This window comes from Mixophyes fleayi, chromosome 9 (genome assembly GCF_038048845.1).
Source record: "Mixophyes fleayi isolate aMixFle1 chromosome 9, aMixFle1.hap1, whole genome shotgun sequence".
NCBI lineage: Eukaryota > Metazoa > Chordata > Amphibia > Anura > Limnodynastidae > Mixophyes > Mixophyes fleayi.
The window spans coordinates 94,292,564-94,318,773 of NC_134410.1; the positions used below are offsets into that span (position 1 = coordinate 94,292,564).

At 42.1% G+C, this 26,210-nt stretch overlaps 1 protein-coding gene across 2 annotated transcripts in view; it reads left to right on the plus strand.

Annotated features, from left to right (window-relative positions):
• The window catches only part of BRINP1 (BMP/retinoic acid inducible neural specific 1), a 236,140-nt gene that overhangs the window by 109,768 nt on the left and 100,162 nt on the right, over positions 1-26,210 (plus strand). For both annotated transcript variants that reach the window (XM_075184697.1, XM_075184698.1), the window contains exon 3: positions 22,326-22,516. In XM_075184697.1, coding sequence (XP_075040798.1) covers positions 22,326-22,516 — 191 coding nt within the window. The remainder of the gene's footprint in view (positions 1-22,325; positions 22,517-26,210) is intronic.

The following is a 26,210-nucleotide window of genomic DNA, read 5'->3' on the forward strand; positions in this document are numbered from 1 at the left end:
AACAGTGGAAACATATCTGACCCTCTGAAGTCTTTTCCCATTCATCATAGTTCAGTACTGTACATTTCATAATTTAAACTCACTGTTTATCACTAGACAGCACATTTAGGACAGGTTACACCGAGTAGCAACATCTATTAAATTCATTCTCAGTCAGTCATTTCAATTATAATAATGTTTGATATTCAAGCGTATATTTTTAATCTGATTTTCCATGTATGATTTTACTAGTTCTGCTTATTTAAATAACTACTTTCTCATTTCCCTGACCTTGGATTTTGTCCTAACTAAGTTTAAAGGTCCATTTACTGGTCCATGGATCTGCTGCTGTTTATTAACATCAACTAATCTAATCTAATCTTGCATACCCAGGACCTGGACTCTTCCCCTGTCCACGCGCTTAACCTACACCTTCTGATCAGCAGCATAGTTTAACTGGCACCTTCTGATTAAAAGACTTACAGCTTCAAATTATGCATTTCCATAATGATTTAAAGCAGGGGTGTCCAACCTTTTAGCTTCCCTGGGCCACATTGGAAGACGACGAGTTGGTTTGGGCCGCACATAAAATACACTAACACTAACGATAGCTGATCATCCCAAAAAAACATAGAGAACATAGTTAACATATATATATATGAGAAAAAAAGTGATTTTATATATATATATATATATATATATATATATTACTTTTTTTCTAATCCCCCTATACTTACCTTTCAATCGCCCTGTTCAAAAAATCCTCTCTAGTTATTATACTATATTCACTTTTTGTATTGTTTCGATGCAATATCAATAAAGTGCATTTAAGCCAGACATTGTATATCAGGGTGCCCTGACCAGGCCTGCGGTACCTGACATATACACCACTGTGACTCCAAATTGTGACCTGTTTTGCTAATTACACCACTATGTTAGTTTAGGGATAACAACTTATAATGGGCCAAAGAGAATAATATATAATGCCCCATTAGTATTACAAGTAGAAGTATGTAGCAGGGAGATAAGGTCCATGATGCTCCAGGACCAGGTGACTTTTATTCACTGGTCAGCGTCCCTTGAAATAATAAAAAAAATCCCCCTTAACTTACCTTTTAATCGGCTTGTTCTCCTGTCCTTTTCTCTTCTGCAATTCTCTGCTGCTGATTGTTCTTCTCGCGCGAGTGACTCCTCTGTGCTGCGCTCCGCAATGGATGTTGGGCCCAACATTCACTGTGAGCGCCGGACGGAGGAGGAGGAGACAAGGGAGGGAGCCGGAGTACCAGTTGACGTGACCGCGTGACCGCAAGGTAAGCATTTTCTTTTCTTTTTTTTGCAGGATTTTTTTTTTTTTATTAACAGCGCTGCCCCTTGCCACAACCAAAACTCTTGCTAGGCCACATTTACAGGCGAGCTGGGCCGCATGCGGCCCTTGGGCCATGGGTTGGACAAGCCTGATTTAAAGCCTGTGGGTCGCTCAGGAACTAGACAAACAAAGGAATCCATACAGCACACCTTCTGGTAGCCTTACATATCAGTGTATATGCAGCACTTATTCTAGTCTTGTGATGCTTGTGCCTGAAATAAGTTTCCTTGACAGTTTTACTGCCTATTGACTCTAATATCTAGATTTTGTTGTTGAATTGCCTCCATCCAAAGGGCATACTGTCAACATGCCAGTAGTTGACTGCTTGATAATGGATGCATATTAGGTTGCATTACTGCCAGTTTCCACAGTAGTAGGGATATCTACTATTTTCCTGTCCAATGTCTTCAGACTTCATTGATGCCAAGGTTATCTCAGACAGAATGTCTCAGTTTACTTTAGATATTGGAACAACTGTTTGAAAACTTCTAGGAATAACTATCGATTTAACTTCTGCATTTCACATTCAATACAATGGACAGAGGGAGTGAGTACACCAAGCTTAAGAACAATATTTATGCTGTTGTTTTCTAATACAAGCAAGACAATTCCGTTTCACTTTTGCCTCTTTAATACTTCCTCTTCAAGACCTGATATTTTTTATGGTCCCTGCTCCTATCCTGTACCGCAAGCTAGGTGCATGGACACAGTAGTTCCAGATTAACAAGTGTTTCAATGCACAGGGCACCCTACCTCCTTGTATTCATGTTCTAATGAGAATTTTTTTTATGGGGGATAAAAAAAACCCCATAAGTTTCAGAAAAGCTAAATTCAATCAGTTTAAAGAAGCAAGTAAAATAAGTATTACATTTTTTTTAAGCTAACAATAATGGGCCACTGCAAAACAAACTGGGTATACTTGTTGATGGAGAAAAGGAGAAAGCTGACTTCCTAAATTATTTTCAATAGTTTTAATGAAGAAGGAAACATTCTATAAAATTAGTTGTTGTAAACAAATGTGTAGCAATAAATCAAGCACACCATTAAATATTATGTGCCAGATTCACTAAGGCATGTAAACACTAATATCATATTATGCATAAAAGCGCACTGTGCATGCCCAGAAACAAACCATACAGCAGAAAAAAAGCAACATTCAAGTTATCTTTAAATGTAAAGAACCCTTACTACAGTCTACGATTTCAGGAGCGGAACGAGATAGGGAATGGGCATATGCACCTACTCAATGTACAGTAAGAGCATACCCAGTTTGAGCACATGCATCAGCATCTCTAAAGTACACTATATGGACAAAAATATTTGGCCACATCTGTTAATTATTGAATTGCGGTCTTTCAATCAGACATGTTGCCAGAGGTGTATAACATGAAGCATCTAGCCATGCAGTCTCCATTTTCAAACATTTGTGATACAAAATGGGTCGCTCTGAAGAGCTCAGTAACTTCAAGCATGGTACTGTGATAGGATGCAACTCTGCAATAAGATGGTTTGTGAAATTTCCTGCTGGATATCACATTTGGTCAACCATAAGTGGTATTATTAAAGAGTGGAAGCGTTTAGGAACAACAGCAACTCAGCCACAAACTTCCACTAGCATTAATGTAAGCACAAAAACTGTGTGGTGGGAGCTTAATGGAATGGGTTTCCATGGCTGAGCAGCTGCATGCAAGCCTCACAACAGCAGGACCAATGCCAAGCGTCGGATGGAGTGGTGTAAAGAACACCGCTACTGGACTCTGGAGCAGTGAAAAAGTGTTCTGTGGAGTGACGAATCACGCGTCTCTGTTTGGCAGTGAGATGGACGAGTCTGGGTTTGGTGGATGCCGGGAGACCGTTATGCCAACTGTGAAGTTTGGTGGAGGTGGGATAATGGTATGGGGCTGTTTTTCAGGGTTTGGGCTAGGCCCCTTCTCTCTAGTGAAAGCATTCTTAATGCTTCAGCACACCAAGTCATTTTGGACAATGCTATGCTTCCAACTTTGTGGCAACAGTTTGGGGAAGGCCCTTTTCTATTCTAATATGACTGTGCCCCAGTACAGATCTAAGAGCCACGAGCTAAAATCTGCGGAGAAATTACTGTAGTAACAGTAATAATAGTTGGTCGCGTTGTTCTAAAGAACAATGGGTCTAATTGAATCTACCCCAAAGGGTTCTGTGCAGTATTCCTCTTCTAATCTTTGTTCAGGTTGGATGTTAGAAGTCTTTGTGTTCCTTATTGGTGCTATTGCACGTCAGGATGTTTTGCGTGACAAAATCTGAAATGCAGTGAACACTATAAAAGGCTCAATCAAACTAACTCCTTCTATGGTAAAGCAGGGATTTAGGAAGAGAGAGAAATATAGAGAAATAAGTAAAAAAGGACAGTGGGAAAAGGGAGATTACAGACAGAGATAAGGAGAACTAAAACAGCTAAAAAGAAAGATAGTTAGAGAGAGAGAGAGAGAGAGAGAGAGAGAGAGAGAGAGAGGAAAAGAGAGTTGGAAAGGGAAAGACCCCACTAAACAAAAACAGTAAAATGAAACAAAAAATAAAGGTAAAATTGAAAATAATTTAAACAAAAAGCAAAAGCCCTGACTGGTGGTTAGATAGAAAAATGATGTCCTGAGCAGATGTGTCAAGGAAATAGCTTCTCCATTCACCATTAAGAAAATGAAAAAAAACGGTTGTGGTGGGTGCAGCTTGGGGGAGGGTTTGCCTTGTTCATCCTCACATGCAATAGTTACTTCATCTGAAAGTAGAGCTGTTTTGGACTCAGTGACAGTGCCACTGGATGAGGAACTTGCTAAGCAAAGTTAGAATTTACTATGCAACTGTCAATTGTGCCTCATGCAATCATGCCATTTGCCATTTGACATATAGTTTGACAAAAGTGGTGGTATGGGCATGGATCAGGAGGACCTCTAGAATTCTCTAGAATGTAAATCTTAGTCTCTTCCAGGCGTGAGGTTGTTGTTAGTGCTGTTTTTTTTGTGCTTAGTGACACATCAGTAAAGGAGACAAAAGGTGTTAGAGAGGTTGATGATGAAGAAGAGGTTGAGATGGATGAAGAGAGGTTGAGATGGATGAAGCTCTGCTACCGCCTACCATTGACTCCTCTGCAGAGATTGGTTCATGTAGTTAACAGGCTAACCTTGCTGATCCTGTCCCAGAGCCTGAGTGTGCAGCATGGTGTAGGCAGTGGGGCCCAAGCACCACCTTCTTCATGTGAGCATTTTTTGAAGTACCAAGTGGTGGGATAGTGCATGATTTTATCACTTGACTCATCAGCAAATCCCTAGTGTTAAATGGCAGATCAAGAAGCCAACTGAAGCCTGGTGGCTGCATGGCACATTTGCACATGGTGCATTCAGACATGCTGTAGATCTCCAAGATACGGTCCAGCCCTGACTCCTCATGTTTGTTATAGCATGCTCTGAGTCTCAATAGGGGAGTCAGCACCTCTCATGCTGTGCTTCAGTGGAGGGTAAGCTCATTTCCTCCAGAGCATCCTTCTAGCCATAACGACTGGTCTTTGTGTGGTGAAATTATTTCTTTAACTAGACATGCCTCTGTTCCTTCCCCATATTCACCATAACCAGAAGGATGGCAAAGAGAGGGCCGAATACAATTCAAAACTACTTACCTTATCTACAAATTAAAACTAAGGATAGTAGTGGGTCCAGGGAGAAATAGGACTGCATTTTGGGTCAGGAGGGATTTCTTTTATTTTCCCTATTTAAACAGATTGGTAGTTGCTTCATTTGGATCGATTTCAAATAAAGAGAGGGATCGCAGGAGATCCAAAATAGGTTGAACTTGATGGACTGATGTGTTTTTTCAACCTCATCAACTATGTAACTATGTAACAAAACCCTCTGCAATGCATCTCTGACCTTACCATTAAATACTCCTGACCTTCTCTTCTCCTCCCCTCCTATCACCAACTCACACTCCCATCGACAGGACATCGCTTGTCAGAATCACTAGGTGGAATTGATGATACATGCCAGCAGTGGGCGCTAGTGAGTACTGAGGCGCGGAGTCTAACACGCCCCTGATTTTCACCAGGAACCCCCGCAAGGAGGTATAGACTTTGCTGCAAGGAACGTGCAGGTCGCGATACTCAGTATCAGTCAGTTGGCAAGGTAACAATTGAGGCAGCGGTGACAGCCCACCAGGATGCAGGATGGAAGAGTAGTCAGCAAGCCGGGTCAAACCAGAGGAACGGATATAGCGAAATCAGAAGCAGGAGAATGGTCAGGAAGCCGGGTCAATACCAAATATCACTCTGAGTCAGAATCAGTAACCAAAGGAGAAGTCAGGAACAAGCCGGGGTCAGAATCCAATAAACAGCAACACAGGAACAAACGCTGGAGCAAGGCAGAAGACCAAATACTCTGGCAACCAAATGGCCTCAGTGAGTTCCTTATATAGAGGGAAGAGATCCCTGATGGGTGCCTGACATCGGCGGGAAAACCGCAACCAATTGCTAACAAGTCGCAGGGCGACGGAGCGTGGAATCTTGCGCATGCGTACCGATGGCAAACGTAAATAGCGTCATGTTGCTAAGTAACGGTTGGCAAGCTCGGCGTATGCATGCGAATAGAATGGCAAGCATCACTAGGCAGCGGGACGCCGATTCAGCAAAGAGACAGGCGTCCGTTTAGAAACAGAAACAGCGCCTGACATCGCTCTTGCCACTTTCCCTCTGGAACCCACCTATGCATCTGACCAGACTCTCACACTCATATAAATAATTAAATAAATAGAAACACAGTAATTTTTGAATTGTAAACAGAATACCTGGCACAAATGTCTTACTTCTTTTGTGAGCATTGTTAGAGGAAGCACTGGAATAGAGACAATAACTGCTAACAAATGTTCTATGAAAAGTAATATATTCCATACATTCTTTGCTGTTTACCTGCTTGTAGCAAATACAATTCATCACAGAGATTCATTCCAAGTGGAACTAATTAGGGTTACCTGAAGCCCCAGAAATTCTATTTGCTGCAATTTGAGTGAATTTTGGTCTCAAAAGTTGTGAAGCGCTGCAATAATGAAAAGTGAATTGATTCTGTTCTGGATTTCACAGGGCCTACACTATTTGAAGTAACAATAAATAAACAAACAATAGTAATAATTTAAAAGGCACCTGTTTGATAGAGATGCGCATTTACAGGTGTACTTGCGCTCTTTAATAAAACACTTCCCATACACAGTGCACTGTGTAAAATAAGGAAATAAGTAATAACAAGTAATTACAAAAAGGGATAATCCGTCCCCCAAATCGTCAATCTTCAATCAGACCTATCACTAGACTGCTCCCTGCTTTAGTTATAACCTGCCCCAAACTTCCCTCCCAGAGTTTACCAGTCCCACATTGAAAAGCGCAGATACCTACAAGGCTGAGGGGATGGATTTTTATATTTTTTATTTATATATTTTTTATATACATTTTTTTTTTTACTTTTTATTTATAACAGCATTTAATAACAATACAGGTCATTAAATACTTGAAATGTAAATGACAAGGATTGCAGGGAAGGTGCATAAACAGAGCATGAATAGTAAATAATGTTAAGAGTAATCCTACAACAATGTTGATCTCTGGTGAGTGCTTGAAGCTAATATCTTAGTGGAGGTATTTATTGAAAAGATTTGTATGAATGTAGGGGAACAGAGGGGAGTGGGTGGGTGTTTGGGCGCTATTATCAGGGAGGCATGTCCCCTCTCAAGTGACAACCACTCCTATATGATATAAGAGGAGGACTGTCAGGTGAAAGGAGGGGTAGAAATGAGGAAGTAGATATAGTGATGTCAAGATTGAAAATGGAGAGTAACACGATTGTGTGGGAGAGAGGGTCAAAGGATGAAAAGCAAAAGGTGAGGACAAAGAAGGAGGAAACACAGGAGACTTAGAAAATGCCAAGCATGCTGCCGCCATTATAAGAGTACCATGGGCCCCAAACTTTATGAAAAGCAGATACAGCGTCATGGAGGAGACTTGTCACATTGTGCCAGATTCTGTTCATAACAGCAACTCTAAAGGGTTGCAAGGCTTTCTTCCAGTCGCTAGCTATCTGTAGTTTAGCTACGTTGTATATGTGGCGGATAAGTTTATCAGATGCTTTGGGAACCCCTCTGAGAGGTTGACATAAAAGCAAAGATCAATAGGCACATTGTAGCAACCTGATTAATCAAGAGTAAGATGTCATCCCAAAATCTAGATATAAGTGGGCAGTCGCACCATACATGGATAAAGGTTCTCACTGATCTACAATTGCGCCAACAATGATCAGTGGTGTGGGGGTAGATAGAGTGCAATTTCGCAGGAACCATGTACCATCTAGTATAAATTTTGTAAGCATTTTCTCGAATGGCTGTGTTGAAGTAAGACCCTGCTACCCGAATGAGCGACCACCTCTCCTCATCCAGCTGTACTCCAAGATCTTGCTCCCATGCCCGTTCAAACAGTTCCGCGGGAGGGGATGAGTAGTACAGGAGAGAACTGTACAGAACCGACATATAGCCACTTCCCCCGGTTAATAAATGCAATGGCGTTCAAAGGGCTTTGGGAGACAAAACTTAGAGGATTGTGTCTGGGCTTGTATGAAGCTTTTCAGTTGAATATAGTGGTAGTATAGGTTGCTAGGGAGATCATGTTTTTCTCACAAATCCGCAAAGGATCGCGGTGTGTGCTCACCCAACAGATGAAAGAACCGATCTAGCCCCATCCTCTTACAAGGGTGACCAAAAGACCTAATGCAGCCCAGTGGGAACCGAGGGCGTCTCCAGAATGAAATAAGTGGTGGGGGGTAGGGGGCCAGCTCATATTGTCTTTTCAGTTTGTCCCATATCTCCAAGGTGAAGCGAATGGAGTGGGTCGTGTAGGCTGAGGCTGGTCACTTCTAGGAATCCAAGGTAAAAATCTCACCCCCATGTCTGAGGACAGCACTTTTCAATGTCCACCCATTTTTTACCCCTAAAGATGACAGCCAAGAAATAAGGTGACTCAGTTGTGTAGCATGATAAAATTTATTAAATAAATGGGAGGTCTAAGCCCTCATTATGTTTAGATTTAGCTAAACAGAGCCTGTTACGTCAAAGTTGTTTACCGTTCCACACAAATTTGCCACACAGAGACTGGAGAGAGCACAGGAAGGAGTCTGGGATTTTAACAGGTAGGGTTTCAAATAAGTATAACAACCTGGGTAGGGCATTCATTTTAATGGTATTGATTCTCCTGAACCACGAGATGCAAAGGGAATTTCAGGTGTGTAGATCTTGTTTGATAAGAAACAGCATTGGAGGATAGTTGGCCTGGAAGAGTGTTTCATAGGAATTTGTGAGAAAACACCCAAGTAGTGTATTGCTCAAGAGTGCCATCGCAAATCAAAGTTTAGTTCCAACAATTTCTTAGAGTGGGACGGAAGGTGTAGAGCGAGTGCTACTGAATTGGAGTTGTTCACCTTATATCTGTACAGAGAACCAAAGTTCTGCAACTTCACAAATAGATTAGGAAGGGAGGCATGGGGCAATGACAAAGTTAAGAGGACATTGCCGCAAAGAGAGAAATCTTATAAGTGGTTCAATACATAGCGCATAAATGAGAGGGGAAAGAGGGCAACCCTGTCTAGTCCCATTATTAATACCAAACACAGAGGAATTAAAGCCATTTGTCGAAACCGAGGAAGACGGGGTCTGGTATAGATCCTGAATACTTTGAAGAAAATTGTCAAAACGTCCTTAGGTTTTGAAACATGAATGGCCAGGAGAGGGTGTCAAAGGCTTTCTCGGCATCTAGCGCTAAAATCACAGAGGGAATTCGTGACTGATTAATATAGGAGATCAAGTCTATCGTCCTCCTGGTATTATCAAGGGTTTGTCTGTTAGGGACAAAACCAACTTGGTCTGAGTCAATAAGTTGTGTCAAGTGAATATTCAACCTGTTTGCTAAAATCTTAGCGAATAGCTTGATGTCCGTGTTTAGTAAGGAAATGGGGTGGTAGTTAGCACAAATTGTGGGATCTTTATTGGGTTTGGGAATAACTATAATAGTTGAACGTGTGGTGTCCTGGTGAAACTTCCCCCCCGTGAAGAACAGAGTTAAAAGTGGAAAGCATATGTGGAGTCAGACTGTCCGAAAAAGTCTTATAGTACAACATGATAAATCCGTCAGGGTCAGGAGCCTTAGAGACTTTTTGGGCCTTGAAGGCTTCTTTAAGCTGCTCCTCAGTAATATCCTCATTCAGTTTGGTAGCTAATGTCCTGTCTAGTTTTGGTAGTTTGCAAGCATTTAGGTACTACTGTATAACGGCTGGGGAAAAGGGTGAGGGGGGCCCGTATTTATTTAAGTTATAAAGGGACTTGTAAAATCAGAGAAAGGAGTCATTAATAACTGTAGGGTCATAATTAAGTGTTCCCTTCTTATCTGTTATTGCTATAATAGCCTGTGTTGCTTGTTTAGCTTTCAATTTGTTTGCTAGCATGGTATCTGACTTATTGCTTTTATCGTAAAAATTTTTGGTTGAGCCACTGAAGAGCCCATTCGTTTTTTTTCGCCAGTAGCAATTGGATTTCTCCCCTGACTGAAAGGATTTGCTTATAAACCGATTCTGAATGTTTTTTTTTATGGTTATGCACAAGTTGTTGCAATTTGGCAAAAAGAGAGTTTAATCTCATTGTCTGTTGTTTCTTCCGGAAGGATGCTTATTAGTAATGGTCCCTCTAATGACTGATTTAGGGCTTTCCACACTGTGGGGAGAGGGGATTCAGGAGTCAGATTAAGATCAAAATATTCTTTGAGTTGGGATGCAATCTGCTCTTAAACTGAAGAACTTTGAGCAAAGATTTGTTTAGTCCCCAAGATGATCCACCTGTAGAGTTGTTCAGGAGGTCAAACGAGGCCTTGACTACTGAGTGGTCAGACCACGGATTGGTGAGTATGTCAGTGGAAGTGAATAGATGAATAGTTTTGCTACATCCCATTGTCATGTCAATTCTGGAGCAAGATTTAGGCGGATGCGAGTAGAAAGTATAATCTAAGGAGGGAATGAGAACTCTCCAGGAGTCAAACAGACCAGCCCCAGACATATGTTTGAATAATACTTTGGTCTATATGGTAAGGGGGGAGGTGTGCCTCATACCCAATTTGTCCAGCTACTCTGACAATATTGTGTTAAATTCCCCACCGATCAGCAGTATGCCCTTCTGGATTTTATTCAATTCCAGGAAGAATTTGTTGAAGAAACTAATATGCCCTGAGTTGGGTGCATACAAATTCGCCAATGTAATAGTTTGGTGACCTACCTGACCAACCAGTATAATGAAGCGGCCCTCACGATCTAGAGTAGAGACGGTAAGCTGGAAAGACACTGAATTCCTGATCATGATGGCAACTCCATTACTCTTGGCGGGCAGGGAAGCATATTCCATGGTGGGGAACCTACGGGAGGACAAGGAGTAATGATTGCCTTGTTTAAAGTCCGTTTCCTGCAAAAAAAACAACAAAATCTGCATATAAGATCTTAACAGATTTATGTAGAAGTGATCTCTTCTGGGGGGTATTAAGCCCTTTAACATTAAGGGATACAAAAAAAGGGACATGGTTCCACACACTAGCACTAGGTAATGTTCAAAGAAGATAAGAAAGCAATAGAGATTGAGAAAAAGAAAAAAAAGGAGGGGACAAGCAATACTTTGGGTGCAAGAAAAAGAAAAAGGGGGAGGAAGAGAACAGAGGATGGGTTGTGGTAGGGGGATAGAAAGTAGATAGTGGTCAGCTCACCCCCTCAAAAGAAAAGGAGGGGAGTAGTGGCCACTGAGATTGAACCCAAGGGTGAGTGGGAGATCTGTCTGTCCTGGTTGGTACGGACCGGGTTCAGAGGTTGGGAATGCGAGTCAGTGATTCTTTAATAATAGTTTTAAAGAGAGGATGGAGACTATACCGTCCCTTCACTCCTATTTCCCAAAGTGTAGGGGGGCAAAACTGGGCAAGAAAACCAAAAGTGGCCCACCCAGAAACACACAACACTGTTAAGCATAAACATTATGTGGTGTAGCAGAAAAACAGCTAAATGAATAAGAATATATAATGAACAATGGAAGAGACATAAATATGAACCCAGAAGACGGTAGGTTTCCATGTTGCTCGAGATGTTGAAGGTGACGGAGCCCCAAAACCAACCTTCAAGTGCTCCAGTGAGTGGAGATAGAATCGTTACCTGGGTCGACCCACGGCAGGCAAGAAGGCTGGAGCACCAGAAGGGGCGAGGGGGAATGGCAACATTTAGATCTATAAGTGACTACAAAAAAAAAAAAAAAAGCTAATGCTTTACTAGCAAATGCAAACATATACAACTTAGTAAAAATAAGCACAAACTATGCATAACAAAGTACATATCAAAGATACATGAAGTGTAGTAAATAAATTTGGCGGCATCATTTATCTAAAGAGGTTTCCTGTTAAAGTTGACACCAACTCCGGAGATGATTGCCCAGTATGCAACATCTCGGGATATGGTTCCAACACCCGTATTAGAGGGTTGCAGGGACTCGAGTCCCCAGCAAGGGGGGCCATAATGTGTAAAGGCGTCCCAGGTGGAGAGAAGCCAAAAGTAAGCATCACGGTTGGGAGGCCGGTTCTGGTGCCATGCGGCCCAAGTCAAGTTTCCGTAACAGTTCTTTGCCTTCGTTAGGATTGCTTACTGTGAGCAATCCGTGTTCGTGTAGGGTCTTCGTGACTTCCCTTAGTTCTCTGTGCTTCATAATCATAATCTAACTCACCTCTTCAACCTGTCTCTCTCCACTGGCACATTTCCATCCCCCTTTAATCATGCGCTCATCTTACCTATTCTAAAGAAACCATCTCTCCATCCAGCCTCTCTCAACTACCGCCCTATTTCTGTCCTTCCATTTGCCTCCAAATTACTTCAGCGATTAGTGTAAAAACGCCTGTCTCACTTTCTCTCCTCTCATTCCATTCTTGACTCTCTGCAAGCAGGCTTCCACCTCCAACATTCCACTGAAACTGCTCTCACAAAAGTGACCAATGATCTACTTACTGCAAAATGTAATGGTAATTTCTCCATACTCATTCTCCTAGACCTCTCTGCTGCTTTTGATACTGTTGATCACCCTTTTCTCCTACTCACCCTTCACTCCATTGGCTTTTGTGATACAGTCTTCCCTGGTTCACTTCCTACCTATTGAACCGCTTCTTTGGTGTTTCTACCTCTGGCACAGCCTCCCCTCCACTCCCACTATCTATTGGGGTTCCACAAGGCTCTTTTCTTGGCCCTTTACTTTTTTCATTGTACACCCATTCTCTTGGGGCACTATTTCGCTCATTCGGCCTCCAATACCACCTCTACATTGATGACACCCAAATCTATATCTCTTCTCCTGACCTCTCTCCTTCTATACTATCTCGTGTAACCAACTGTCTTTCTGCTATCTCCACATGGATGTTTCAACATTACCTAAAGCTCAACATGTCCAAAACAACTTATTATCTTCCCTCCTGTCAGAGACACCACCTGCCGTCAAATCTCCCTCACTGTCAATAACACCACAATTTCCTTAGTCTCCAAAGCCCGCTGCCCTGGTGTCACATTTGACTCCGCCCTCTGCTTTATTCCTCACATCCAGACTTTCTCCCAGTCCTGTTCACTCCACCTTAAAACCATTGCCAGATTACGCCCTTTTCTTACTCAACATGCTACCATTCTCTCATCATCTCCTGTCTTGACTATTGCAACCTCCTGCTTTCTGGCATTCCTGACATCCATATATCCACACTTCAATCCATCCTAAATGCTGCTGCAAGACTGATCTTCCTCTCTCAAGGCTCCACATCTGCTGCACCACTTTGCAAATCCCTACACTGGCTTTGAATCAAATTCAAATTACTCACACTTACCTACAAGGCCCTCAATAACAACACCCCTTCATACATCTCAAATCTCATATTAAAATATTCTCCCTCCTGCCCTCTTAGATCTATATCTGACCTGTGCCTCTGATAATAGGATTTATGTGCTTATGTTAAATCTCTTTATCTCAATCCATCTGGGGGACACTGCTACAATGGGGTTGTATGAGGGCGCAGGAGTTGGCACTTAAACAGTTAATTAAACTTACTGCTGACTCCTCCCCTGTGCAACCCCTACTAGCCTCAGTGTAATACAAAAGCCCCAAGAAAAAGAGCAACCAACCAAGACCACACAGCAGAAGAGCAAAAAAAGGGGAAGGAATGCAGTGTCCCCCAGATGGATTCAGAGAAAGAGATTTAACGAAGTACATAAATCCCATTTTCTCCTTCATCCACTCTGGGGGACACTGCTACAATGGGGACATATCAAAACAGCACCCTAAGGAAGGGAATACTCTGATAGCCCGGCTCGCAAAACAGTTTGGCCGAACCCTGCATCAGGCGACGCAAACACATTAAACTGAAAGAACTTCATGAAGGTATGAACAGAGGACCAGGTGGCTGTCCAACACAGTTGATCCGCAGAAGCCCCATGGCGCCCCCACAGAACGAGTGGAGTGAGCAGTAATCCTCGCCAGCACAGGTCTGTTCAAGCTTACATAAGCCTGCTTAACCATGGACTTTATCCAACAAGCAATGGTTTGTTTGTTTGGAGGCCAGCCAACCTCTCTTTTGAGAATCGTACAAAGCAAAGAAGGATTCCGTCTTTCAATAAGATGATGTTTTATCCACATAAATCCGCAATGCCCTAACGACATCTAAGGAAAAAAAGGAAAGACAGACTCTGATGAAGACGAAACCCTGTTAACAGCAGAAACCACAATGTCTTTATTAATGTGGAACCCTGATACAACTTTAGGCAAGAATGATGGAACTGTCCTATGGACAACCCTGTCTTCATGAAAAACTAGATATGGAGCCCTGCATGACAGGGCACCCAACTCTGACACCCTACAGGCAGAAGCTATGGCCAACAAAAAAACATCTTTCCATGTTAAAAGTCTCAAGACAATTGAACGTAGAGGCTCAAAAAGAACCATCTGAAGAACCTCTAGAACCAAATTCAAATCCCAGGGAGCCCTGGGTGGAACATAACGAGGTTGAGCCCGTAACACTCCCTAAAAAAAAAGTAAGAACATCCGGTATAACTGCCAGTCTATGTTGAAAGCATACCGAAAGAGCAGATACTTGAACCTTCAAAGAAGCCAGCCGAAGTCCTGCTTCCAAACCTGTCTAAAGGAAAGCTAAGAGACGGGATAATTTGAAAAGGTCCCCTCTGGAAGCATGCAGGTTGACACCATTTAATGTAAGCTTGCCACACCCTGTGGTATATGTGAAGGTTTGCATGCTCGCATCAAGGTCTGCACTACATTTTGCGAGAAATCCTTGGATCTCCAGAGACCGGTCTCAACAGCCACGCCATTAAAGCCAATCAATGAGAATCCTGATGATAAAATGGCCCTTGACTTAGCAGGTCGGAACGACGAGGAAGAGCCCAACCCGGTCCGTCTGCCATTTGCAGAATGTTGGAGTACCAGTCTCGTCTGGGCCAATTCGGAGCCACCAGGATTACTGTAATACCTCCCAAACAAACCCAACTGTGAACTCACTGAATCATGGGAATTGGCGGAAGGGATATCCCAGTTGGAAGTCCCAGTCCATTGTCAAGACATCCACCGCTACCACCTGGGAATCCTTAGTTCTGGAACAAAACCTGGGATCCTGGCAATTGTGTCTGGATGCCATTAAATCCAGATCCGGCAGACCCCATCTCTGAACCAACATCTGAAAAACCTGAGGGTAAAGGAACCACTCCCTGGGAAGGAACGAATATCTGCTCAGGAAATCCGTCTCCCAATTCTCGGCCCCCGGAATGAACACCGCCAAGATGACTGGCACAAAGTCTTCATCCCAGGTGAAGATCTGGTTGGCCACCTTCATGGCCTCCGCACTCTTTATTCCTCCCTGTTTGTTTATATATGCGACTGCAGTCACGTTGTCTGATTGGAGACGTAGCGGTCTGCCCTGTAATAGAGGCTGCGCTACCTGAAGGGCCAGAAGCATCACCTTCAATTCCAGAATGTTGATTTGCCAGAGGTGGTCCCTGCCTGTCCACACACCATGAAGATGGAGACTGAGGACAACTGCTCCCCAACCCTGAAGAAATCCGTAGTCACCAGATTTCAGGACCAAGAAACAAAAAATCGTCCTGCTGTCAGGTGGCTCCGATCCATCGACCAAAGAAGGTAGAGACAGGCTTCCACTGAAAGGGTCATTAGTTGAGTATCTAGATGAAGAGACGATCCTGACCACTGTCTCAGAAGGTCCCACTGGAATCTCCGAGAGTGGAACCGCCTGTATGAAAGGGTCTTGAACGTGGACACCAAGAGTTCCAGAATCTTCATACCTAAAAGAATGGATGGACTTGAATGATGCAGGAGTTTCCTTACCACTTGCCTTAGCATACAAGCTTTGGGTTCTGGAAGGAAAACTTTCTGACACTTTGTGTCTATTAGAAGTCCCAGAGATATCATTCTCTGAGAAGGAACTAACTGAAACTTTGGGTAATTTATAATCCAGCCCTGTTGTTCCAAGAGCCGAATGGTGAGACACAGATGTTGTTCCAGAACTAGTCGAGACTATGCCTTTTGGAACAGATCGTATAAATACGGTGCTATATTTACACTCAAAGTTCTCAAATGAGCCGCCTTTACTGCCATAATATTGGTGAATACTCTTGGCACTGCTGAAAGTCCGAATGGCAGTGCTCAGAATTGAAAGTGGGAGATTCCTATAGTAAAACGCAGAAGAGACTGATGTCCCTCCCAAATTGGAACATAGAGATAAGCGTCTTTGATATCTACGGACACTAAAGACTCCCAAGGTTCCAACCCCTGGATAACCGACTGCATCGATTCCATCTGGAACTTGCTCACCCGGAGGAACTGATTCAGTGCCTTCAGGTTGAGAATCTTTCAGAACGATCTGTCTGGTTTTGGAACCAAAAAGAGGTTGGAGTAAAAAGCTTGTTCCCTTTGAGACTCCGGAACACGACATATGACTCCCGCGGAAAGAAGAGAGTTGACTGAACTGATCATCGCCTGTCTTCTTTCCGGATCAATCAGAAGAGGTGTGTGAAAAAAACACTGAGGAGAGGGTCCTGAAAGATCCAAGATGCAGCCCCTGGATATAATTCCTAAGACCCATTTGTCTCGAGAGGTCGCCGCCCACGGATCCTGAAACAAATGTTGGCGACCCCCTACCCCTGCTGCCGCTGAAAGAGGGGAAACCCCATCATGCAGAGGGTTTTTACGGGTTTTTGAGGACCAGGCGTCTCTTAGAATAAGATCCCCTGCGTCTGACAGCCTGTCCCCTGGAACCGTGGATTCTATCTCTACTGATAGACTGACCCCTGTTAACCTGGCTACACTGAAAGGACTAACGGAATGAACTAAACCTAGGAGCTCGGCCTCTAGGTGCCTTTACATGCAGAGAAGTACTCCTCCCTTCCTTCGGCTATTTCCAAGCTGCCTCGGCTAACTCTGTGAGCTTCACCGAGGAAGGAAAACAAAAAGTCTTACTTCTCTTTTGAGAAAAGAGGATCTGGTTCGAAGGACCTGACTCCTCTGGTTCTACCAGATCCAAGGTCTGCCATACTGATATAACCAGATCCTGAACACCCTGGTTCCTTACCGACTAGTCCCAATCACCCAACTGGGTAGAGTCTGAATCCTCAATCACTTCCCCATCTTCAGAGGACCCCTCTGAATCTGATAGGGAAAAAAATGTGTGAGAGGATTTTTGCTGCTTGGATCTAGGTGTCACCATACTTGGAGAGTCTAACAACCTATTCAAGTGGTCCAATATTTTTCCTAGGAAAGGTGACCAAGCTGGCTCCACCTGGGCAGACCACGGGGTCATAGAAGCAGTCTGAGACATGCCTCCTTCAGAAATCTGTGAAACTGCTTTCCCATATTCTGCCGAGGTAGATGGCCCCGAACCAATAGGGACCCCTACTGCCATGGCCGTTGTCTCAGCCTGTCTGTTAAAAAGCTGGGCTAACATAGATACCGACTGTGCCAGCAAGGAAACCCATGCTGGTTTCTCCAATGTCACTGCAGTGGAGGAACCCATGCTGGTTCGCTCCACTTTCCTGCTTCACACTGCGCGCACACAGCCCCCTGGTCCTGCTGACCAACAGGAAGATTGGCAGCACATTTGGAGCAAGCATAAAACTTTACTTTAGTGCTCTTGCCTTTATCAGACATAATGACTTTTTTTTTTTTTGTAACACACAGTCACACACAGAAAAAGAAAATGTATTACTTGCTTGTCCTTGGCTAATGCCCACAAACAGTAAAGAACTCTGTTTTATGTGTCCCAAATATGAAACAGTGATGTGTGACAATTCACTTAGAGAATTCTATGATAAAACTCTAAGTGATTAAACGAGGGTTTCCCCTACCCAGTCCTCAGGGCTCCCCAACAGTGCAGGCTTTCTGGATCACATGTGACATAATTAGTATCACCTGTGGATCTGTTACAATGTGTCAGTCAGTAATGAATACACCTGTGCTCCAGCAAGGAGATATGGAAAACCTGCACTGTTGGGGACCCCTGAGGACTGGGTTTTGGAAACCCTGGATTGAACTGAGAATAACAATTTCTTATATAAAGAATATGCGTAAAGTTATACAATAATAAATCTTCTCAGGGGACTTAGCTGAAGGATGATCAATTACAGAGGGAAGGAGTCAGTCACCACAGAACTTAACGGAGTGTCCCCAGTCTGTCAAGATAAACTGAGCTCTGCTGAGTACTGACGCAAATCCTTCCCACTCTGGAAGGTACCAAGTGTTGGGGGATCCTCTCAAAAAGTCTCCTCCCCACACAGCCAGACAATTATCTCCCTTAAGATCTTCCTACAATGTACAGAGTCTCTCTTTCTGCTCTGATCAGATCTGCTCCTTTTGACCTAGCTGCGGAGATCCAAGCCCCCCTTTGCCTCAGCGGGGGACTTGGTATCTTCCCTTTAATGGCCGCTCACCTGACAGGGCTCAGGTGAGCGGCCTGCAGCTGTCACAGCGTGGTAATCTTCCTCTTAGCGAGAAATTTCCTATCATCCAGACCACAACATGGAACACTATTGAGTCCCACTCTAGATGTATTAGCTGCCGGCAGCACTTACATCTCCTCACTTCTAATAAAATAAACAGAATAGAAAAACAAGAATAGAACTACACTAATCTGTAGCAGCAAGTACTGGACACAGTACCATACAGCCCAACTCCTTGGGCACTTAAACTACACTGAGGCTAGTAGGGGTTGCAGAGGGGAGGAGTCAGCAGCAAGTTAGTTAACTGTTTAAGTGTCAACACCTGCACCATCATACAACCCCATTGTAGCAGTGTCCCCAGAGTGGATGAATGATGAAACCACCTCTCACTCCTGCCTGCAAGACTTCTCCTGTGCTGCTCCCCACTTATGGAACTCCCTACCACGCTCAATCAGACTTTTCCACAGCTTTCAAATCTTTAAATGCTCTTTGAAAACCCATCTCTTTTTTAGAGGTGACCTTATCCCCGATAACACTATTCCCACTAATGCACCCTCACATCTTTTACAATCTCCACTCTGAGCCACACTTGCTCCTCTTGTTTCAGCTCTGTCCTCTTCCCTTTAGAATGTAAGCTCTATAATGAGCAGGGTCATCAATACCCTTTGTTTTCATGTCTCCATTCATTTTGCCTGCCTTGTCTGTTCTTGTCTTACGTATGTCCTGTTTTATGTATACTTGTTTTCCCTACTGTATGATGCTGCGGAGCACTGTGGCGCCTTACAAATCTACAATGATAATAATAATAATAATAATAATAAGTAAAGGGCGCTAGATCCTGAAAGATTTGAAACTTAGATTCTTCAAAGAATATATAGGGAGAGTTTCTGCTTGCTGTAACTATACTGTCTTTGATTTTAAAAGATAGAAACTTGAGGACAACATCCCTAGGAGGTTCAGTGTCTTTAGGTCTGGGGCATAAGGCCCTAGGGGTTTGTTCAATATGGATAACTTGGTCAGGGATCTTGGGGACCAGGAATTGAAATAGACAGACTAAATATGGCTCTAACTGTTGGTGGTCCACCGATTTGGGAATATTGCGGATTCAAAGATTATTCCAGTGTTCCCTATTTTCAAGATCCTTTGCTTTATCTTTAAAGAATGCCAGCTCTCTGTGAAGATAATCAATATCTTGTGTCGCTTTATGCAGCATTTTGGTATTTGAGTCCACTTTATATTCAATAGACTTGGTACTTTTAGTCAACAGTGCATTTTCTCCACAAAGGTCCGCCGACAGTTTTTAAAATTCAACTGTGAATGAATTCTGAAGAGACACCATCATAGCTTCAATAGTAGGCAATGCGTCTGTAGGTACTGCCGATAGTACTGATGAAGCTTGAGGAGATGTAGAGGGGGAGGGGATAGGTACAGGATAATCCTGTCTCATCATATGTTGAAAGATCCCTGTTGATTCCCTCTCTTGCCTCTGGAAATGTTTTTCTCCATGGCGGGTGACGGATCACCAATAGATTTTTGACAAAAAAAGTGTTTCCGAGTAGGCTTGGTTGTGCAGAATTAATTATACAGACATGAAAAAGAAGGTGCGCACCTTACATGTGCTGTGAGAAGGATACAAAGTGCGATCAGTCAGATATTAATTGTGTAGTTCCATAATATGAACACTAGGAGGCAAACTTGTAGTATGCTGTAATAGCGGTCAGCCCTGCTTTCATACTTAATATACTGGCTAAGGGGAAAATACACACTCCCGGGTAGTAGCAATTCCAGAGCTGATGGCAATCTCAGTCTCAAGCCATAGGAGTGAAACCATGTGGCAATATACCCCAATGTACTGGCCTGAAGACTTTCAGTACAGACCAGGCTATTAAGGCACAGATACAGCAGCCCCAGGCCAAGTGGGTGGAAGGCTCCAATGGTGACCTCAGAGCAGTAGGGCAGGTCGGGATCCTTAGAGACAGGTCCCCAAGGAACTCCAGGTGTGAAAGGCCGGCGTCAGTGTTCAGACACAAACCGAAAGTGCTGGTACGCCGTCGGGCTGGGAATTTCTGGTTTCTTCAGCGGTGGAAGGTGCGCACTCCAGAAACCCCAGCCTGGTAGGCAGAAGGTCCGCGCAATAGAGTCTGAAGACTGGGACAGCATGTAGGGACATAAGAGGTCCTGGTAAGTAATGTGCGCAGCCAAGGGTGGCAGTCTGCAAGTCCGTAACCACAAGTGTTAAGGGGAAACTATCAAGATGGCTATAAAGTCCAGGTATTCTGTGTGAGCCACTAGATCCCTAGGTTAGAGGCACTTAAAGCTGGATATAGGGGCCCTGGTATGTTTCCCAGGCGCGGGTCACATTAGTTTGTGGAATCAGGTGTGGCTAGTCCTTGGCACTGTTCGGGCGATGTAGTGCAGCCAGAGGGAATATTTAAACTCCCAAATGTAGATGGGAGTATACCCCGATTGCTGGATGTGATCAGGAGCCGGTGAAGGCTGCAAAGCAGCGATGGCCTACCATAGAAGCTCTTCAAGCTAAAAGAAAATTCTTCCGTTCAGTTTGGCTGTCAAGCCACACTCCCGTGGTTTTTAATTTTTTTTATATTTTTTTAAGTTGCATTATACATTTTGTGTTTTAATAAACTGTTTTTTATACATGTGATTTCGCAAATCCATCAATTAGAAGCAGGTGGTTTTGGTTTTATTCACCTTTAGAGGACACACAGGTTCTTTGCAGCTGCAGGAATTCGAATAGCTTGATTTCTCATATTTGTTGTCTCATTGGGATATCTAGTTGGTCATCGCTAAAAGTTCTTTCCATTTCGGGAACATAAGTATGCTCTGCCTATACGGTACTTGCGTATGCAGACAGACACAACACCCTGCAGGATACGCACAATGCATATATGCAATATAAAATCCCATCAGAATGCACAGAAAAATAAAAAAATACATTATTACTTGTTACTGCTATAATCATTAATAAAAATACCTTGAAATTTTTTTATTTTTTAAATATTTTTACATGAAATACATTTATCAGGATGTTATTAATGCCTAATGTAAAAAAAAATGCATTTATTCAGTGGATCGTAATTGCAAACACTTGTTCTGGCATGCATAAACAATATCAATCTGCACTTACACATGATCCGTAGCTGGTGGAAATGATACAGCTAAAATTTACATACCTCAGAAATTTCCAGAGCTTTATTATAACGAATGTGTATGTGCTTGACCTTGGCATGCCCTTATTGGACATTGCATACGTGCATACGCCTTTTTCCTCCCCATTCCACCCTTGAAATCATAGGCTATTGAAAGTGTCATTTGTGTTTAAAGATAAATGGCATGCACTGGCATACAGTCCGTTTCTGAGCAGACACAGAGCAATTTTAGGCAAAATACAACACATATTGGGACTTGCATTCCTTAAAGAATCAGGCACGTTATGTCCTCTTTTATTTAAGCCAAGTTTTCTTTTGACCTTTACTTGCTAAACTCTTAATGACCACATTTTGCTACCAAAGAGAACTCCGCCCCTTCCCCCAGTATTAACACCCAACTTCTCCCACCTAAGTACTGAGAAGTCCAGCCTTTCAAAATCCTGCGGCCATAATGAAATAGATTGAGGGGGTTCTTTTTCCCCCTTAACCAAGTAGGACTCTTGCTAAAACACAGTTCTGTTCTCTGCTGGTAGGTGCACCTACATGGAAAAGATCCCATTGCCTATGGTTTCTACATCCTTCATGATATAAAGGAATTCAATAAGGGTCTAGTGTTGTTAAGAAAAGCTGCTATTGAACTCATTTGGACACAGCTACACAATAATGTAACTTTATCACATTAACTTGCGTACATTTCATTTAATCACATTCACATAAATGAGACCTTTTTTTCACCAGTATCTTTTCACATGTGTCTTAAAGGGAGTTTGCCCGGTGGAAGGTGAGAAACGTGGCAGTGGATCGGAAGGAGCCTCTCAAAAGTATTTTGCCCTTGATGCCTGAATTCCAGCGCAGTTTAAGGCTTCTTGGACGGAGACCAAACACTCAGCAAATTATAGAGACCATCATCAAGAAATACGGCACTCACCTTGTGGTTTCTGCCACTCTGGGGGGTAAGAGACATACTAACCTATTTTAATTTTGTGTATCTCTCTCTCTCTCTCCCTCTCACTCTCTCTCTCTCTCTGTATATGTATATATATATATATATATATATATATATATATATATATATATATATATACACATATTGTTATGAAACGAGGTATTAACATCACCTCAACCACCAAACAGTGGACTATAAAAACATATACTTTTTCTAGCCCTCTGGTTCCCAATATTTGTCAGTCATGTTTAAACTTGTATATATTCTATTTGTAAGTAGTTAATTAAAATGTCTGCCAGCATGGTTTTCTTATCTTGCAGACTAGTCCATTGTTTTAGCCTAGGCAAAAGGATTATTGTCCATCAGTCCTGTATGTCCACCAGCTCTGTATGTTTAGCTGCGTGCCTGTGTGTGCTAGCATAAGGAAAAGCTCAACAGATAGATGACAACATTATATATTTAAATTTAATGTCTCTGGATTGTAACCTTACTTGTGGTGTATAGCCACAGAACAATATCTATCCTTAATTATATCAAGAGTTCATCACTTAATATAATTAAGGTTCATCTGCTATCCCTTTGTCTGTTTGTTTACCTTTTCACAGGTAAACATACAGACAAAGGGATAGCAGATGAACCTTAATTATATATATATATATATATATATATATATATATATATATATATATATATGTGCATTACTATATATGTGCTTGCATTACTATATATGTGTTTACTTATGGAGTGGTCTGTTGATATTGATGATGTTGAAGTCTCCTTGTAAGCAGAGAATGGCTAAGCTCATAGTTTGAGCACTCTCTCAGTGATGGTTACAGAGATTGTACAACAGAAGTAAACAGGGTTCAGGTGCACAGTGTAGCGAGTTTATTCATATAGCGAATGCTATATATAAAACCAAATGTACCTACATGTATAGGATAAAAGGAGGGCTTATCTGTAAGGGACCCGGAGTGTCTTAGTTGTTAGCATCTCCTGACCTTATTACTTCCTCGTTGTGAGTTATGGGAGATTTGCCATACATAATGAACAGTTATGCTAGATAAATGTTTTTTCTATAATTTGGATCACCATGTCTAAAATATTTAGAAATGAGAAATTGTTTTCCTACACTGCCCCTTGCACCCCTTTCCTTCATAAATATGGTAGCAGAGTTTTTTCAAATGGAGTGCATGTACAAAGTTCAAAATGTGTACTGAACCGTGAAAAGCCAGCTGTGCATCTGGCGTGTGCCTTAAATTGCAGAAGTGCACCTAGCAAGGTGGTGGTATTTGCCAATGAGCAGATGCATGCACAGGCTGAGGGAGAAGTTTGGCACATGAGGATGCGTCTTGCAAAGTAGATACATTGGTGCTCCTAGTTTTGTGGAGCAGTACAAAGGTCCTAATGTTTGCCAAGAAGACATTCTCCACACCATTGCACCACCATCAGCATCACAGTCCTGCACCGGCCTACAGCATTGACCAAAGGCAGGATAGATCTATGGATTCATGCTGTTTATGGTAAATTCTGACCTTACCATATGTACTTCACAGCAGAATTGAGATTCATAAGACCAGCGTAACATGTTTACAATTTTCATTGATCCAGTTTTGATGAGCCTGTGCCCACCATAGCTTCAGTTTCATTTTCTTAGCTGTCAGTAGTGGCACCCTAAGTGTCCTCCTGATGCTGTAGACCATCCACTTCAAGGTTCGACATCCGTGCATTCAAATTTGCTCTTCTGCATACCACTGATGTACTGCATGGTCATTTAAGTTATGCTCACATTCCTGTCAGTTTGAACAAGCCTGACCATACTACTCTGACCTTTCTCATTATAAAAGCATTTTTGCCCACAGAACTGACGCTTGCTGGATAATATTTGTTTTGTGTATCATTCTCTGGAGACTGATGTGCCTGAAAATTCGAGGAGATCAGACGTATCCTAAATACTCAAACCACCCTGTTTGGCACCAATATACATTCTACTGTCAAAGTCACTGAATTAACATTTCTCCCCCATTCTGGTGTTTGGTCTGAACAACAATTTAACCTTTACACCATGTCTGTATGTTTTTATGCATTGAGCGGCTGCCACATGATTGGTTGTCAGATGTTTTCATTAACAAGCAGTTGTACAGAAAATTACCTCAGCGCGGTAGTATATTGTCTTGAAATTTCCCATTACACAGCAAGAGTACACATACTTTTCTATGGCTGCAGATGGCTTTCACTACTAACTTCTATTCGAGTTTGTAAAATAATGCTTTTAGATTGCATATACCTAGCGCTCAGGGATTTGTTAAAAGTTTTTCATAAGATGTACAGGTGTATCTAATAAAGTGGTCACTGAGTGTAACATATTTGACTTTGACAGTAGAATGTATGTTGGTGCCAGATGGGATGTTTTAAGTTTATCAGAAACTGCTGATCTTTTGGAATTTCCAAAAGTCTTCTTATCCAAGATAGCCACAATTTGACTTGAACTAATTAGTCTTCAACTGCTGGCGAGGTGATTTAGAGATATGGACTACCCCAAGATGGTGGCCGATTTTCTAATTGGTCTCCAACACGGCCACTATTGTCACAAATCGCATACATAGGTATCTGAAATCTACAACAGGGGCATATTACTCTAGTGAGCATATGCATATTGATAGAGTTGAAATCACACTATAGATTACATTGAAGGCTTCTTTCTTCAAATTTGGGACTTACAGGAAAAGCTTTATAGATCTGGATCCTTAAGGACACCTTATAGATCTGGATTATTCAGTTTTGTATTTGTATTCATATGTCCTTAAGTTTTTATTTTATTTTAATTGAGTTATATTAATTTTACATGTGTTATTAATAGATGAAAGTTTTGTTAGTTTTTGAAATTACTGTGCGATGTAATGATATCTAATAGAAAGGACTATATAAGTAGGATCATCCAGTTCATGTTTATTCACTCTGAGGACTATACACCCTGAAAACGTTTCTATGATGAAATGTGTAAGGTTCCTATATGTATTGCTTCTTCTGACTGGGCTGGCTCTATGGAGGTTTCTGACACATTTTCTGTATGTGGCAAAAGGAACATTAGGACTTTTTATTTTTAAATGTATGTTATGTGCATTATATATTGCTTTTATTAAATGTTTTGTGAACTGTATTACACTGTGGTATGTATATATCTCTCTAGAGGCTCAAGGTAATTATGCCTCATGCTGCAAAGAAACTTATCCCATGAGAAGGTCCTGCAATTAGATTCAGATAAGCTACTATTTTATTGTTATCTGGTATTAGGCTACTCACCAAATTTTTGTGTGTCATCACGGTGCAATTTCAACTCATATTTCACCATTGGGTGCCCCTTCATTTTTATTCACAATCTTATTAAATAATGGTACTTTGTAAATCTGAACCACAGGTAAGGGCAGAGATACTGTAATTTTAAAGAACAATTATTATCTGAATGAACTTCTGTCCCAGGTGGGTGACACTCTAATTTATATTGCTCTTTTTGCCAACCAGAATTATGAGTATTAGAAAACCATTGAAACATTATTACAGAGGTTTCTTGCTAACAAATGGATCTCCAGAGATCATTTTCAGTTGCTCACTATCAGTCTTCATCCAATTCTGTCTGACATCATGGTTGTCATTGAGTGAGTCTCAGTCCTACATCACGGCGCAACTATACATCTGCCTTTTTA